Genomic DNA, 14,573 nt, shown 5'->3' on the forward strand with positions numbered 1-14,573 from the left:
CCAAGACTGAATCAGGAAGAAATAGAAAATATGAACAGACCAATCACAAGCACTGAAATTGAAACTGTGATTAAAAATCTTCCAACAAACAAAAGCCCAGGACCAGATGGCTTCACATGCGAATTCTATCAAACATTTAGAGAAGAGCTAACACTTATCTTTCTCAAGTTCTTCCAAAATATAGCAGAGGGAGGAACACTCCCAAACTCATTCTACAAGGCCACCATCACCCTGATACCAAAACCAGACAAAGATGTCACAAAGAAAGAAAACTACAGGCTAATATCACTGATGAACATAGATGCAAAAATCCTCAACAACATACTAGCGAACAGAATCCAACAGCACGTTAAAATGATCATACACCATGATCAAGTGGGGTTTATCCCAGGAATGCAAGTGTTCTTCAATATACGCAAATCAATCAATGTGATAAACCATATTAACAAATTGAAGGAGAAAAACTATATGATTATCTCAATAGATGCAGAAAAAACTTTCGACAAAATTCAACACCCATTTATGATAAAAACCCTGCAGAAAGTAGGCATAGAGGTAACTTACCTCAACATAATAAAGACCATATATGACAAACCCACAGCCAACATTGTTCTCAATGGTAAAAAAATGAAACCATTGCCTCTAAGATCAGGAATAAGACAAGGTTGTCCCCTCTCACCACCATTATTCAACATACTTTTGGAAGTTTTAGCCACAGCAATCAGAGAAGAAAAAGAAATAAAGGAATCCAAATCAGAAAAGAAGAAGTAAAGCTGTCACTCTTTGCAGATGACATGATACCACACATAGTGAATCCTTAAAGACTCTACCAGAAAACTACTAGAGCTAATCAATGGATTTGGTAGAGTAGCAGGATACAAAATTAATGCCCAGAAATCTCTTTCATTCCTATACACTAATGATGAAAAATCTGAAAGAGAAATTAAGAAAACACTCCCATTTACCACTGCAACAAAAAGAATAAAATACCTAGGAATAAACCAGGTACCTAAGGAGACAAAAGACCTGTAGTCAGAAAACTATAAGACACTGATGAAAGAAATTAAAGATGATACAAACAGATGGAGAGATATACCATGTTCTTGGATTGGAAGGATCAACATTGTGAAAAAGACTATAGCACCCAAAGCAATCTACAGATTCAATTTAATCCTTATGAAACTACCAATTGCATTTTTCACAGAATGAGAACAAAAAAATTTCACAATTTGTATGGAAAGATGAAAAACCCTGAATAGCCAGAGCAATCTTGAGAAAGAAAAACGGTGGTGGAGGAATCAGGTTCCCTGACTTCAGACTCTACTACAAAGCTACAGTAATCAAGACAGTATGGTTCTGGCATAAAAACAGAAATAGAGATCAATGGAACAGGATAGAAAGCCCAGAGATAAACCCACGCACATATGGTCACCTTATTTTTGATAAAGGAGGCAAGAATATACAATGGAGTAAAGACAGCCACTTCAATAAGTGGTGCTGGGAAAACTGGACAGCTACATGTAAAAGAATGTAATTGGAACACTTCCTAACACCATACACAAAAATAAAATGGATTAAAGACCTAAGTGTAAGGCCAGAGACTATAAAACCCTTAGAGGAAAACATAGGCAGAACACTCTGTGACATAAATCACAGCAAGATCCTTTTTGACCCACCTCCTAGAGAAATGGAAATAAAAACAAAAATAAACAAATGGGACCTAATGAAACTTAAAAGCTTTTACACAGCAAAGGAAACCATAAACAAGACCAAAAGACAACCCTCAGAATGGGAGAAAATATTTGCAAATGAAGCAACTGACAAAGGATTAATCTCCAAAATTTACAAGCAGCTCATGCAGCTCAATATCAAAAAAACAAACAACCCAATCCAAAAATGGGCAGAAGACCTAAATAGACATTTCTCCAAAGAAGATATACAGACTGCCAAAAAACACATGAAAGAGTGCTCAACATCACTAATCATTAGAGACATGCAAATCAAAACTACAATGAGGTATCACCTCACACCAGTCAGAATGGTCATCATCAAAAAATCTAGAAACAATAAATGCTGGAGAGGGTGTGGAGAAAAGGCAACCCTCTTGCACTGTTGGTGGGAATGTAAATTGACACATCCACTATGGAGAACATTATGGAGTTTCCTTAAAAAACTAAAAATAGAACTACCATATGACCCAGCAATCCCACTACTGGGCACATAACCTGAGACAACCATAATTCAAAGAGTCATGTACCACAATGTTCATTGCAGCTCTATTTACAATAGCCAGGACGTGGAAGCAACCTAAGTGTCCATGGACAGATGAATGGATAAAGAAGATGTGGCACATATATACAATAGAATATTACTCAGCCGTAAAAAGAAAGGAAATTGAATTATTTGTAGTGAGGTGGATGGATCTAGAGACTGTCATACAGAGTGAAGTAAGTCAGAAAGAGTAAAACAAATACTGTATGCTAACATATATGTATGGAATCTAAGAAGAAAAAAAAAAAGGCTAGGGGCAGGATAGCAATAAAGACGCAGATGTAGAGAATGCACTTAAGGACCCGGGGAGGGGGAAGGGTAAGCTCACACGAAGTGAGAGAGTGGCATGGACATATATACACTACCAAATGTAAAATGGATAGCTCGTGGGAAGCAGCTGCACACAGGGAGATCAGCTCAGTGCTTTGTGACCACGTCGAGGAGTGGGATAGACGGGGTGGGATAGACAGGGTGGGAGGGAGAAGCAAGTGGGAGGAGATATGGGGATATATGTATATGTATAGCTGATTCACTTTATTATAAAGCAGAAATTAACACACCATTGTAAAGCAATTATACTCCTATAAAGATGTTAAAAAAAAAAAGAAAAAAAAAATCATTATATGTGACCCAAACTGGAAAATAAAGTGAATAATAAAAAAACTATAACACAGTACACTAGTGTGTGTAGATAATCTAATCCATTCATGTGTTCCAAATTTGGGACTAATTCAGACAGGATCCTTAAAAACCATTATTAGACATTGATGGGAGAGTATTACCCTCCATGGTCAACTTTAAATTTATTCACCATCCACCAATCAACTCCCAGAAGTCTCTAATTTCTAAGTGAATTGAGGCATATCTTAATTATTCCCACCACACACACACAAAAAGATAATTATGTGACATGATAGAGGTGTTAACTATAGCTATGATGGCGATGTTACAATATATAAATCTATTAAATCAATACATTGTACACCTTAAATTTACATGTTACATGTAAAGTATGTTTCAATAAAATTAATTAATTTAAAAATTTTAATACAGACAGAGAATGTTGCAACAGCTTGCAAAAGGATTCAGAAAGAGTCATGTACCACAGTGTTCATTGCAGCTCTATTTACAATAGCCAGGACATGGAAGCAACCTAAATGCCCATCGACAGATGAATGGATAAAGAAGATGTGGTCTTGTTTATGGTTTCGTTTGCTGTGCAAAAGCTTTGAAGTTTCATTAGGTCCCATTTGTTTATTTTTGTTTTTATTTCCATTTCTCTAGGAGGTGGGTCAAAAAGGATCTTGCTGTGATTTATGTCATAGAGTGTTCTGCCTATGTTTTCCTCTAAGAGTTTGATAGTTTCTGGCCTTACAGTTAGGTCTTTAATCCATCCTGAGCTTATTTTTGTGTATGGTGTTAGGGAGTGATCTAACCTCATACTTTTACATGTACCTGTCCAGTTTTCCCAGCACCACTTATTGAAGAGGCTGTCCTTTCTCCACTGTACATTCTTGCCACCTTTATCAAAGATAAGGTGTCCATATGTGCGTGGGTTTGTCTCTGGGCTTTCTATCCTGTTCCATTGATCTATCTTTCTGTTTTTGTGCTATTTGTAATGACGTGGATAGACCTAGAGTCTGTCATACAGAGTGAAGTAAGTCAGAAAGGGAAAGACAAATACCGTATGCTAACATATATATATGGAAGTTAAGGGAAAAAAATGTCATGAAGAACCTAGGGGTAAGACAGGAATAAAGACACAGACCTACTGGAGAATGGACTTGAGGATATGGGGAGGGGGAAGGGTGAGCTGTGACAGGGCGAGAGGGAGGCACGGACATATATACACTAAGAAACGTAAGGTAGATAGCTAGTGGGAAGCAGCCGCATGGCACAGGGATATTGGCTCGGTGCTTTGTGACCGCCTGGAGGGGTGGGATGGGGAGGGTGGGAGGGAGGGAGACGCAAGAGGGAAGAGATGTGGGAACGTGTGTATATGTATAACTGATTCACTTTGTTATAAAGCAGAAACTAACACACCATTGTAAAGCAATTAGACCCCAATAAAGATGTTAAAAAAAAAAAAGAAGATGTGGTACATATATACAATGGAATATTACTCAGCCATAAAAAGGAACAAAATTGGGTCATTTGTAGAGACGTGGATGGATCTGGAGGCTGTCATACAGAGTGAAGTGAGTCAGAAAGAGAAAAACAAATATGACATATTAACGCATATATGTGGAACCTAGAAAAATGGTACAGATGAACCGGTTTGCAGGGCAGAAATAGAGACACAGATGTAGAGAACAAACGTATGGACACCAAGGGGGGAAAGCGGTGGTGGGGGTGGGGATGGTGGTGTGATGAATTGGGCGATTGGGATTGACATGTATACACTGATGTGTATAAAATTGATGACTAATAAGAACCTGCTGTATAAAAAAGTAAATAAAATAAAATTCAAAAATTGGAAAAAAAAAGAAAAGAATACAGAAGACCGTGATGACAGTTTTACTCCTATTACTTTAATCTTAGAACTCAAATTTAATTAGAAGGTAACTATTCTCTTCTAAACTATTCTAGGACCAAGGAATTCTATTATAATCTGCATTATTTCCACTGTTACCACACAACCTTGACATAAACACATGCAACTCTCTTGCCCACCACTTAGATCTAATAATATATTGTTCTTCCGTGGCAGGATGTGTGTAAAGTACAATTTAGTAAGTATAAAGTCAGATACCAAGAGTTTCTGCTGCTATCTGGCCATCAAGTAGCTTGGAAGTGATGATATTTGCCAGGGTCATTTCCTTTTTCTGCAACAGGCATCTTTGTTAAATTAGCAAAGTGTACAACAATTTTGTATTGTCCACTTTGCTTATCTCAAAATTCAACAATAAATCCCTTTACTGTGTAAAATGGTTTAAACTGATACTCAAAAGCTGTCCTAGGAGTCTTCTTGTCTACCTGTGCTCTTGTTTACTCTAAAACTTTTTGGCTCAAATTGCTTTCTTAGGCAATTATATTTGGCATATGATCAAAAGTGAATGTTTTTTAGTGAGGCTGATGCCAGATAAGTTTTTATTATATTTAGAAAGAAAAGTAACTGGAAATAAATGTAAGTCATTCAAAATAAATGAGAGGTTTAGAAATCCCTATAATTCTTTAATGGTACTATTTGGACTCACCATCCAAGCCAGTTTTAATCCAACCAAGATACTGGGAAGCAGAGCACACAGATTTGCCCATCAAAGCAATGAGGGTGCTGGAGCCCAGGGTTTCTTGATCCTGCTTGCAAGGTCCTCCTGTGTAATAACCACGGGCATAAAGAACTCATCCAACAACCCAGGCAAAGCCCAAGCCAGAAACTATATGCAGGTGGTAAACACCTCTAACAGCTAAAAAAATAAGAAGGGAGGATACACTTCCAACTAGATTACTAGTTTATTATGAAAGGATATAACTCAGGAATGGCTGATGGGAAGAAATGCACAGGGTAAGGTATGTGTAAGGGGTGTGGAGCTTCCATGCCCTCTCAGGGCACAGCACTCCCCCAGCACCTGTACATGTTCACCAACCCAGAAGCTCCAAAAATGGATTTCTTCTCTTTTTCCAAACTTCATAAACCTTCTCAGCTCCCCCAGTTGTCTAGAGCAATCACTATGATCTTCACACCAGCCATTTATCACTGTTCTCTCAAAATTCACCAAATATGGACAAACCCATAGAAACGAGATGAAGTAAGATAAACAAGTCCACCTCTCTGCCAAACATTTCTTAAAATAATTAGGCATGCCCTTGAAGACTCTGTAATATTATCAAGTGAGGAAAAGGGAAAGGTCAGTACAAAATGGGCTGAGAAATTTTCATAATTTCCAAATTTGGAGATGCTTTTCAAAGAAAGAAAAATACGTAAAAGGGTATCTGTCATTATGGGAAAAAAATGGAAAAAAGGATAAGAAGGACTTCATGTAATGTGGACCCAGAAGTACAAGAAGCCAGTACATTTCATCAATTACTTCGTTATTTTACTATGATAAGCAAGTTTGAATACAAAGTAATGAGATTGAGGTAGCAAGTTACATATGACAGCCATTCTGATTTCCTTGTGGTCACCAAATAGAGCTAATGTTGCTATAAATTATGAAAATGAATTAATTATTCAAGGAATATCTAGAAAGCATCTACTTGAAAGTGCTCATCATAGCTTATTGAGGAAGATGGAAACAGACATATATATATACTAAAATGTATTCAGTGTATTAACAGATCTATACTGATACTTAAGCCGGTGGTATATCCCAAAGAGAGCAAGGTAGAACTTTAAGAAAACACTGAAAATAGTATTTTACTAGAGGGAAAAAATGTGCAGTGAAAGCTTGTCCTCTAAAAAGGATTGAAATGTAATACAGCATTAGCTTGCAGTGGTGTTTTTCTCATTTCATTTTATAAGTAAAATATTAAAGGTTAACTGAAGCTGATCTGTGACCTCTCACTTTATAATACTATGAAGAAAACCATTGTTTAAAACATATTTCTTAGAATAACAAAAGCCAAAGAGACAAATATATTGGGTTGGATTCCTATTTTTGCTTTTTTAGTGTAAAATTCCCTTTATTATCATTAGTATGTATGCATTTCTTCAGGCTGTATGTTTAGAGACTTGGAAATCATGTCAACTATGATGAAGAAAGAATTTTCTAAACTAACAAATTCTTCTGTACACCATGTTTTATTTCAGTATTGGCAGGTTTCAATGTGTTTTGCTATAAAGACACATATGTAACTATTGAAAATATTAAAATAGGCTTTCAAGTTAGAAAACAATTCATATAATTCAAGCAATCATTCAAAATAACCTTGTCTCTGTGCAGAGATGTCATGTAAGCTTCAGAATACTCTTTTCTTCACCACATTATCAGATTAACCTGGATTTGCCTCACTTACACACTTCCTTCACTGAAACTTGAACTCCTGGGAGATTTATGAACTCCTAGGAGATTATCAAGATTCTCTACCTTGCAGGGAGTTGTATGAAACAATGCCTTTTGCGGTCACAATATGCTTTATGAAAAGTAATATTATCTCAGATCACTTTGCAGACTTTGAATATGTTCTTTGTTCCTTTTAAGTATCTTATATCAAATGAGATTCCTCTTTCTCAACTCGCGTAACTTTTATGCACAATGTTCCTGACATCTGGAGAAAATTTCTGGATATCAAATTCAGATAGCCTGTCCATCAAGTGGTCAAAACTGCCACCTACTGGTCAGTCTTCAAATCTATTTTTCAGTTCACCCAAGCACTGCCTTACCATGATAAGATCCCTTGCTTCAAAACAGTAAAGATCAATTATAATACCAGACTTACAACAAAGCTCATCCTGTCTAGGGTGATCCAAAAATACCAAATTGCACAAACCTGCCAATAAAGTCATCCCTTTTCCCAGCGTCTTTGTCCCATGCAGTGATATCAATGATTCCGCCTCTTTCTTCATAGAGATGAAAATCAAATTGTTCTCTCCACTGAGGATTCAAAGTTTTTGGCATAATCTGGAAAACCAAAAAGTCATTACTATCTCCTCAGTATCAGTCTTAAAAAATTTAACTTGAGATATAAATCAAACTTTATGTACTATCTAGAAAAGCATGTGAGCTTCTAGAAATGACGGGAATAAGTCATTAGATCTCAGCATCTTTACTACATGTTGTATGAGAGGACCCAAAAGAATGTGTCCTGAAAACCAACAGGCACCCTCTCATTATTTTGAGTAACAGATAACAGATATGAACTACATAGAAAAGGCAAAGAGTCTGTAACTGGAATAGCTCACTCAGATACTAGCATTTTTTTTAACATAACCAGTTAATACACAGATATAACTCGTAGTCTGTCATCTTATAATAAAGGAAGATGAGGATTCCCGGAGTTTTTTTCCCTCACTTCCCACACACATAAGAATTGCGAGCTGAATAATAAGAAAACGGACAATGAAGTTCTGTGGGAGAAAGAGGAAAAAAAAAGTAATTTTGGGGTGGTCAGGCAAACTTTTACCTTAAAATTATAGCACTGATGTATCATCCCAATTTTATACATGGAGAAACTGAGACCTGAGGTTTAAGTGACCCACATACAGTGACTAGGATTTAGTAGCTAGACTCTAACTCAATTATTTTATTAGAGCTTCAGATCTCTTTCCCCAAAGCACTATGCCAAAAATGTTTGTGAATTAATATGAATATGTGTGTGTATCATCTCCACGTTGCATATATAAGAAAGATATCTTATCTGACGTGCAATTTTGTAACTTCAAGTATTCAGATAAGACACCTGGTGGAATCAATGAATCAAGTGACTCATACTGATGTGTTTTAAAATTCCATTCACCATTGAGTTAGACCACATTTATATTTGTTTCCCTACTCTTTCTTTTCAGCAGGAGGGCCTGCAGCGGCCTTTTCTCTTTTTAATGTATGAGAGACAGATCTTCAGATGTAAAGACTTTGAAAGCAATGAAGTATGTTATGTGCAAAGGTAACGCAAATGAATCACAATTTTTAAAGTTCATAATCTGAAATTAATCAGCAATAGATCATGGAAAGAAAGAGCAAAGAGAGACACATGTCCATAGCTGGGTTTCACATTTCATACCTAAAGAGCAGAACTATAAAAATAAGTAATGTTTTAAGCCTACCAGAACATGGAAATAATGTTAATTGATAAAAGACAAGATAGAAGTGGTCACAGGTACCTATTTTGGGGATCAGTAGTTTCTTTAAAATGTTATTATTAAACCCATGGCAGAAGAAAAAAGACAGCACCGGATGGATGGTATGGCAATTCAAATGTCTCATAATTGGGTTCAGATGAACTCCTTCAGTATTTTGGGGAGTGGTCCGTCTTACTTATTTGGCCAAAAAAGAACTTAAGCTTTCAGTTTTCTTTTTTAGGATTCTCTTCCCTATATGATTTCCTATAGGTCAGAAGTGATGCCTTCCCCTTCGATGTGGGCACTTAAGAAGGTAACCAATCAGCCTGCTAAGAAATCACCTCTGTGATATTTCTAATACAAGATGGGTGTAATCAGTTGTCCCAAGCTGTCAATGAATACCAGCTATACAAGCTGACCATTAAAGAGACTGTATTTGGGCTTCCCTGGTGGCGCAGTGGTTGAGAGCCTGCCTGCCGATGCAGGGGACACAGGTTCGTGCCCCGGTCCGGGAGGATCCCACATGCCACGGAGCGGCTGGGCCCATAAGCCATGGCCACTGGGCCTGCGCGTCTGGAGCCTGTGCTCCGCAACGGGAGAGGCCACAACAGTGAGAGGCCCGCGTACCACAAAAAAAAAAAAAAAAAAAAAAAAAAGAGGCTGTATTTGGATGCAACACAGATAAATGTAACTATCACTATATAACCATGACTACTATGACCTTTACTAGTTATTATTATTTCTGTTAACAGTATGATAGTGATATGAATATTTAATATAATACGTTATTACTAATAATACAAGTGTTATTACATAATATACTTACTACTGCTGCTACTCTTCCTCTTCCTTCCGCTACTACCATCTATTGAGTATTTATTATGGGCAAAGCAATATTCTAAGCCTTTTACATGCATGACATATAGTATTCAATCTTCTCAGTAACTTTATTAGGCAGGCATTATTTTAACTCTCATTCTCACAGATGGGGAAATGGGGGTATGGAGAGGCAAAGTAACTTGTGCCATGGCACACTGCTGTAGTGGCAGCAGGACCTTGGCCCTCTGTTTTCTAAGTAAAATTTTAAAACCTTGCAATCTGCATTGGTGCAACTCAGTTTGAAAAAATGGTTCAGAGTAATGCACAAAGATTTTTCATACATGTCAAATAGTGCTATTTGTAGTACTTGTACTAGTACTAGATGCAGTAATAATAGTAGCCAACATTCTTTGAGCACTTTATGTGCCAGGCATTGACTTAGGTTTGCTCTGGCTTTTTTTTTTTTTTTTTTAAAGAGATAGTTCCTAGTATTATTCCATGTGATAGGTGAAGAAACTGAGACATAGAGAAATAGTTTACCAAAGGTCACATAGTACATAAAGTAAGAAATGCAATACATTTGTTAGCACTGTTGATGTTGAAAAGTAGTTCTGTAAAGCATTAAAAAAGTGTCTAGTGTTTTCACGTCTCAGAGCATGGCTATTAACCAACCACTGCCTTCCAAGCACTGATGGGAACACAAAAGAGGTCACCTTGCTCTTGTACTTCTGATGCCCAAGCCGGAACTTCACATAGGGGTCACTCAACCCATTTGAATCCATCGCCTTGAGGTCTCGCCCCTCAATCAATGTGATGCTGACTATTCCTCTCCAAAGATGTGGTTTTCTGTGTATGTCTGACAGACGTAAACTTTGGGTCTGAAACTTGTGGCAAAGGAAAACAGAATTAGATTACTGTGTTTTAAACCAAAATACCACATTTGGCATTACCCTCTCCTCTGTTATAGTTTTTCAAAAATAAAAAATAGGCAGTTACAATTTTAAAAAATACAAACAATTAATAGATTATTAGTTATTTACTACACAATTATTGATAAATATGAAATTATTATCTCATAAATTTAAAGTTGTTGTGCAAGAGAGGTGTGTGCTCAAAATAAAGTCTACTTTTTCAACTCTTAAAATTACATGTAGATATTTTAAGAATATCACAGAATATTTGCATGTGTCAAATATGCCTGTCTAAATATGTATAAATAAATATAAATGTAAAAGGCCTCATCCACACTGTGATATGTAATTTTTAATTAGTAACAGGTTTTTTGCTGCTTCAAAGTTTTTATAATGAAAAATCATAATAAACACATCTAGCATTTGTCAGTAACAGTTTTTGAAAATTTTTTTTCGTGTTATAAGTGAAGTTTACAGGCAGTTTTTAGTTCTAAGATTAGTTTTAAGTTCTATTCAGACAATTAAAAAACTTCTTTATTGCCACAATAAGAGATAACTGAGTTTCAGCTCTCTAAAAAACTACTTAAGGTACCACAGAACAGAGAAAAGTCAATATGCCCTCCCGAGATAGCTTGCTTATGCCTGAAACTTGCATCACAAATTTTAAAAATTACATATGTGATTTATATTGGCAGGTATGTTTCTGGATTTAGTTCTCTAGTATTTGAACATTTTCTTTAATAACTTTTAATTGCTCAATTCTAAGTCACAGTACTCAAGCCAGTGAAAAAACTCAGAATTTTTAAAAATCAGCAAGTCTAAATATGCCATATAATCTCTTGAACTAAATAGCATATAAAACAAGCCAGAGAAAGTAGCTGAAACGTTAAAGATCTTTTCAACCTGGATCCAGAACCAAGGAGTATTATAAAAATTGCTGTGTTTTTTTTTTTTTATGTTGTCAAGCACGTTTTCTTCACTTATAGTGATTTCATGAAGAAATTCAATGTTTCTCTCAACCTCTGAGTACTCCACTTCTAAATTATGTATTAGCTCTACTTTTGGCCTAATTCCTTCCACACTAAAGTGATAGTCTATTTTGTATAACTCCCCCTCCCATTTTGAATTCTTACTTTTTCCCCATACCATAATAATGGCATAGTCATTTTTTATTTATCATCAAAAGTCATGCGTTTCAGGATGCTTATTAGGAAAATGAAAACTATATCCTTCAAAAGATAATACTTTTAATATTTGAACATGTCCATGGAAATCTTTCTAAATCACATTGCATATTTCCCTGCCTTGGTGATCAGCAAATTTTAAACACCACTTCTTGGTGGCTCTGCCTTATTAATATCAATGCAGGACTTTGCCTACACATCCCTCACCTCTGTGAGCCCAAGAGCAGTGTCACCTGTGTTCTGAAGAGAAGCCAAGGTTACATGCAGCACCTGTAACTTCCACAGGACTCCATACCCCACTTCAGTGAAGCCCCTCTGCTCCCATCTGTTTTATATCAATACATTGGGTTTCCACATTGATTTTGTTTGAACCAAGGATTTCTCAGATTAAAATAATTGTTTAGAATTCATGGCACCAAATAATTTTCAAGGTTTTTTTTGGTTCTAAGATTTCATGCTACTTATTTTATATAATGCAGCAATCGATTTCAGTGCCTATCTATCTGACTCCTGCTGCTCTTGAGACTACAACAGCAGACTCTAGAGAATCAGGTTCTCAACTATGCATCTGAAACTTTTGTTAAGGGGTATGAGTGGCAAAGAAGGAAAACAAATTTTTGGCAAGTAAGAAGAAATAATTATCTTAGCAAAGACTAAGGAGTTAAAAACTACCCATTTATATAGAGCTTTAGACTTTGAAAGTGCCTATATATACATTACATAATTTGGTTTCCACTGAAACCCTATGAAGTAGGAAGGCAAGTCCTGCTATTTCCATTTTACCGATGAGGAATTTGAGGCTCCAAGTGGCTGGGCTAATAAATGGTGGATATGGGACCAGAACCCAGTATTTCTGACCTTTATTCCGAGCTTCTTCCAATATTGGTCTTTAGGGCAGAGACTCTCCCCGAGGTTTCAAAGTAGTCATGATTTAAGTACAATGTTGCTAAAGGGTACTCTTCAGTTAGGTGAGTTGCTTGTATTTGAAATGACATTCGGTCTATGTTTTCCTATGTGGCTAATACATGGCATCACCTTCCACTTCTCTGTCATACGAGCACATGTATTCATACTTACAACATTCCAGCTTGCAGATGGATATACTTAATGACATTTCCTACACACTCTAGCAGCACAAGTCATACACTGCACTCATCAAATAACAGTTGGGTACAATCTAGGTTACACAGCAACTTCGGTTAGCAACGCTGAGTTAGGTTCTTGAATGGTACCATGTCTGAAACCCTTACTTGCTCTCTCCTCCTCCCATTTTTCACAGGAGAACAAGAATTTTACTTTTAAGATGAGAAGGAATGCTTTCCATGGGATCCTTCATGCTTTCACAGAAACAGAATGAACTTAATGGAGGCTTTACCTAGTGCCACTAGTTGTGACCAAATGCTTTTCTATAACCTGGAAGAACATTCCGAAAACGACTTGGGAAGCTAAGGGGTGGGGGGTGGAGGAGGGGAGAATATTTCTTAACAAAAACAGGGCTAGTGATTGTGGAATTTAAGGTGACCTGTATAAAAGGCTAAAAGGAAAACAAAGGTTGGGTTCTAAAAACATACTAACCAAATATCATTTTTTAAAGTGATTTTTTTCAATTTATTTTTGTTAAAATGGTACTCTTCTAAAAAGAGACTTCTTAATTCAGCTGTGATTTGACCAGCTACATAGTCATAAAACAGATAAATATTTAGTTTGAGTGTGAAGAATAGGAACTTGAAATAAAATTATAAGGTAAAGGGGGAAGATATAAAACTTAGGCTATCAACAGGAGAAAAGACAAGGGCTTAGCATAAATGTCTACTTGCATCTTTCTAGCAATTTCTGACTATGTGACTTGGGCACATTGCTCCCTCTCTAGGCCTCAGTTTTCTTATCTACGGTTCCAGACAGTACACCAGGCCCCCATGTACTAGGAGCACTGCTCTGTGTGAGGGGGGTGGTCAGGGGGGTGGTGGGGGTCTGAATGGAAAAACAGTATATTCCACAAACAGAGAAGATTTAATCCACTTAAGATAGCTAATACTAAACTTAGTTTTTAAATCAAAGTTTTGGGGAACTCATTGGGGAACAAGTAGAATTCCACAACTAAAACAAACAAACTTTGAAAAGCACTAGCATTAATGCTCCCCAACATAGCTTCTGAGTAACTTGCTGTTCTGGTTAAAGTTTCCTTCCTCTGTATAGCAAAGTTCTCCAAGTATGGTCCACAGAGCAGTGGCATCAGTGTCACTCAGGAACTTGTTAGAAATTCAGACTCTTTAGCCCCATCCCAGACCAACGGAATCACCAGCTGTGGATGCAGGGCCCACTGCTCTGGTTTAACCAGCTCTCCCGGGAGGGGGTTCTGATGCGCACTCAAGTGTGAGACCACCCCCCCCCGCCCCTGCTTTGAAAGTTCTAAGGTACATGCACACTGGTCTTCTCCTATGTTCTAATAACTAGTATTAATTACTATAATCGTAGACATCATCCACTCTCTGGCATGGGTACTATATATGCTAATTAAAGTCCTTCTTTAGTTCTGCTTCCTAATTTACTGATGAGAAAAGCACATTGGCCTGGATATTTGGAACATTTAAAGAGAGAAATAGGAGGCCGTTGAAAAATTATGTGGTTTATTATTTCCTTTGTTAATGATTTTTCTAATAGGATGTATCT

The 14,573-nt window shown here is 36.8% G+C and overlaps 1 protein-coding gene across 5 annotated transcripts in view; it reads right to left on the bottom strand.

The window, feature by feature from the left end:
• The window catches only part of MCTP1 (multiple C2 and transmembrane domain containing 1), a 533,762-nt gene that overhangs the window by 208,403 nt on the left and 310,786 nt on the right, over positions 1-14,573 (bottom strand). For all 5 annotated transcript variants that reach the window (XM_065875060.1, XM_065875059.1, XM_065875058.1 and 2 more), the window contains 2 exons: positions 10,522-10,692; positions 7,702-7,832 (listed from right to left, as the gene is read on the bottom strand). In XM_065875060.1, coding sequence (XP_065731132.1) covers positions 7,702-7,832; positions 10,522-10,692 — 302 coding nt within the window. The remainder of the gene's footprint in view (positions 1-7,701; positions 7,833-10,521; positions 10,693-14,573) is intronic.

The sequence above is a fragment of the Phocoena phocoena genome, chromosome 3 (assembly GCF_963924675.1).
Source record: "Phocoena phocoena chromosome 3, mPhoPho1.1, whole genome shotgun sequence".
Lineage (NCBI taxonomy): Eukaryota > Metazoa > Chordata > Mammalia > Artiodactyla > Phocoenidae > Phocoena > Phocoena phocoena.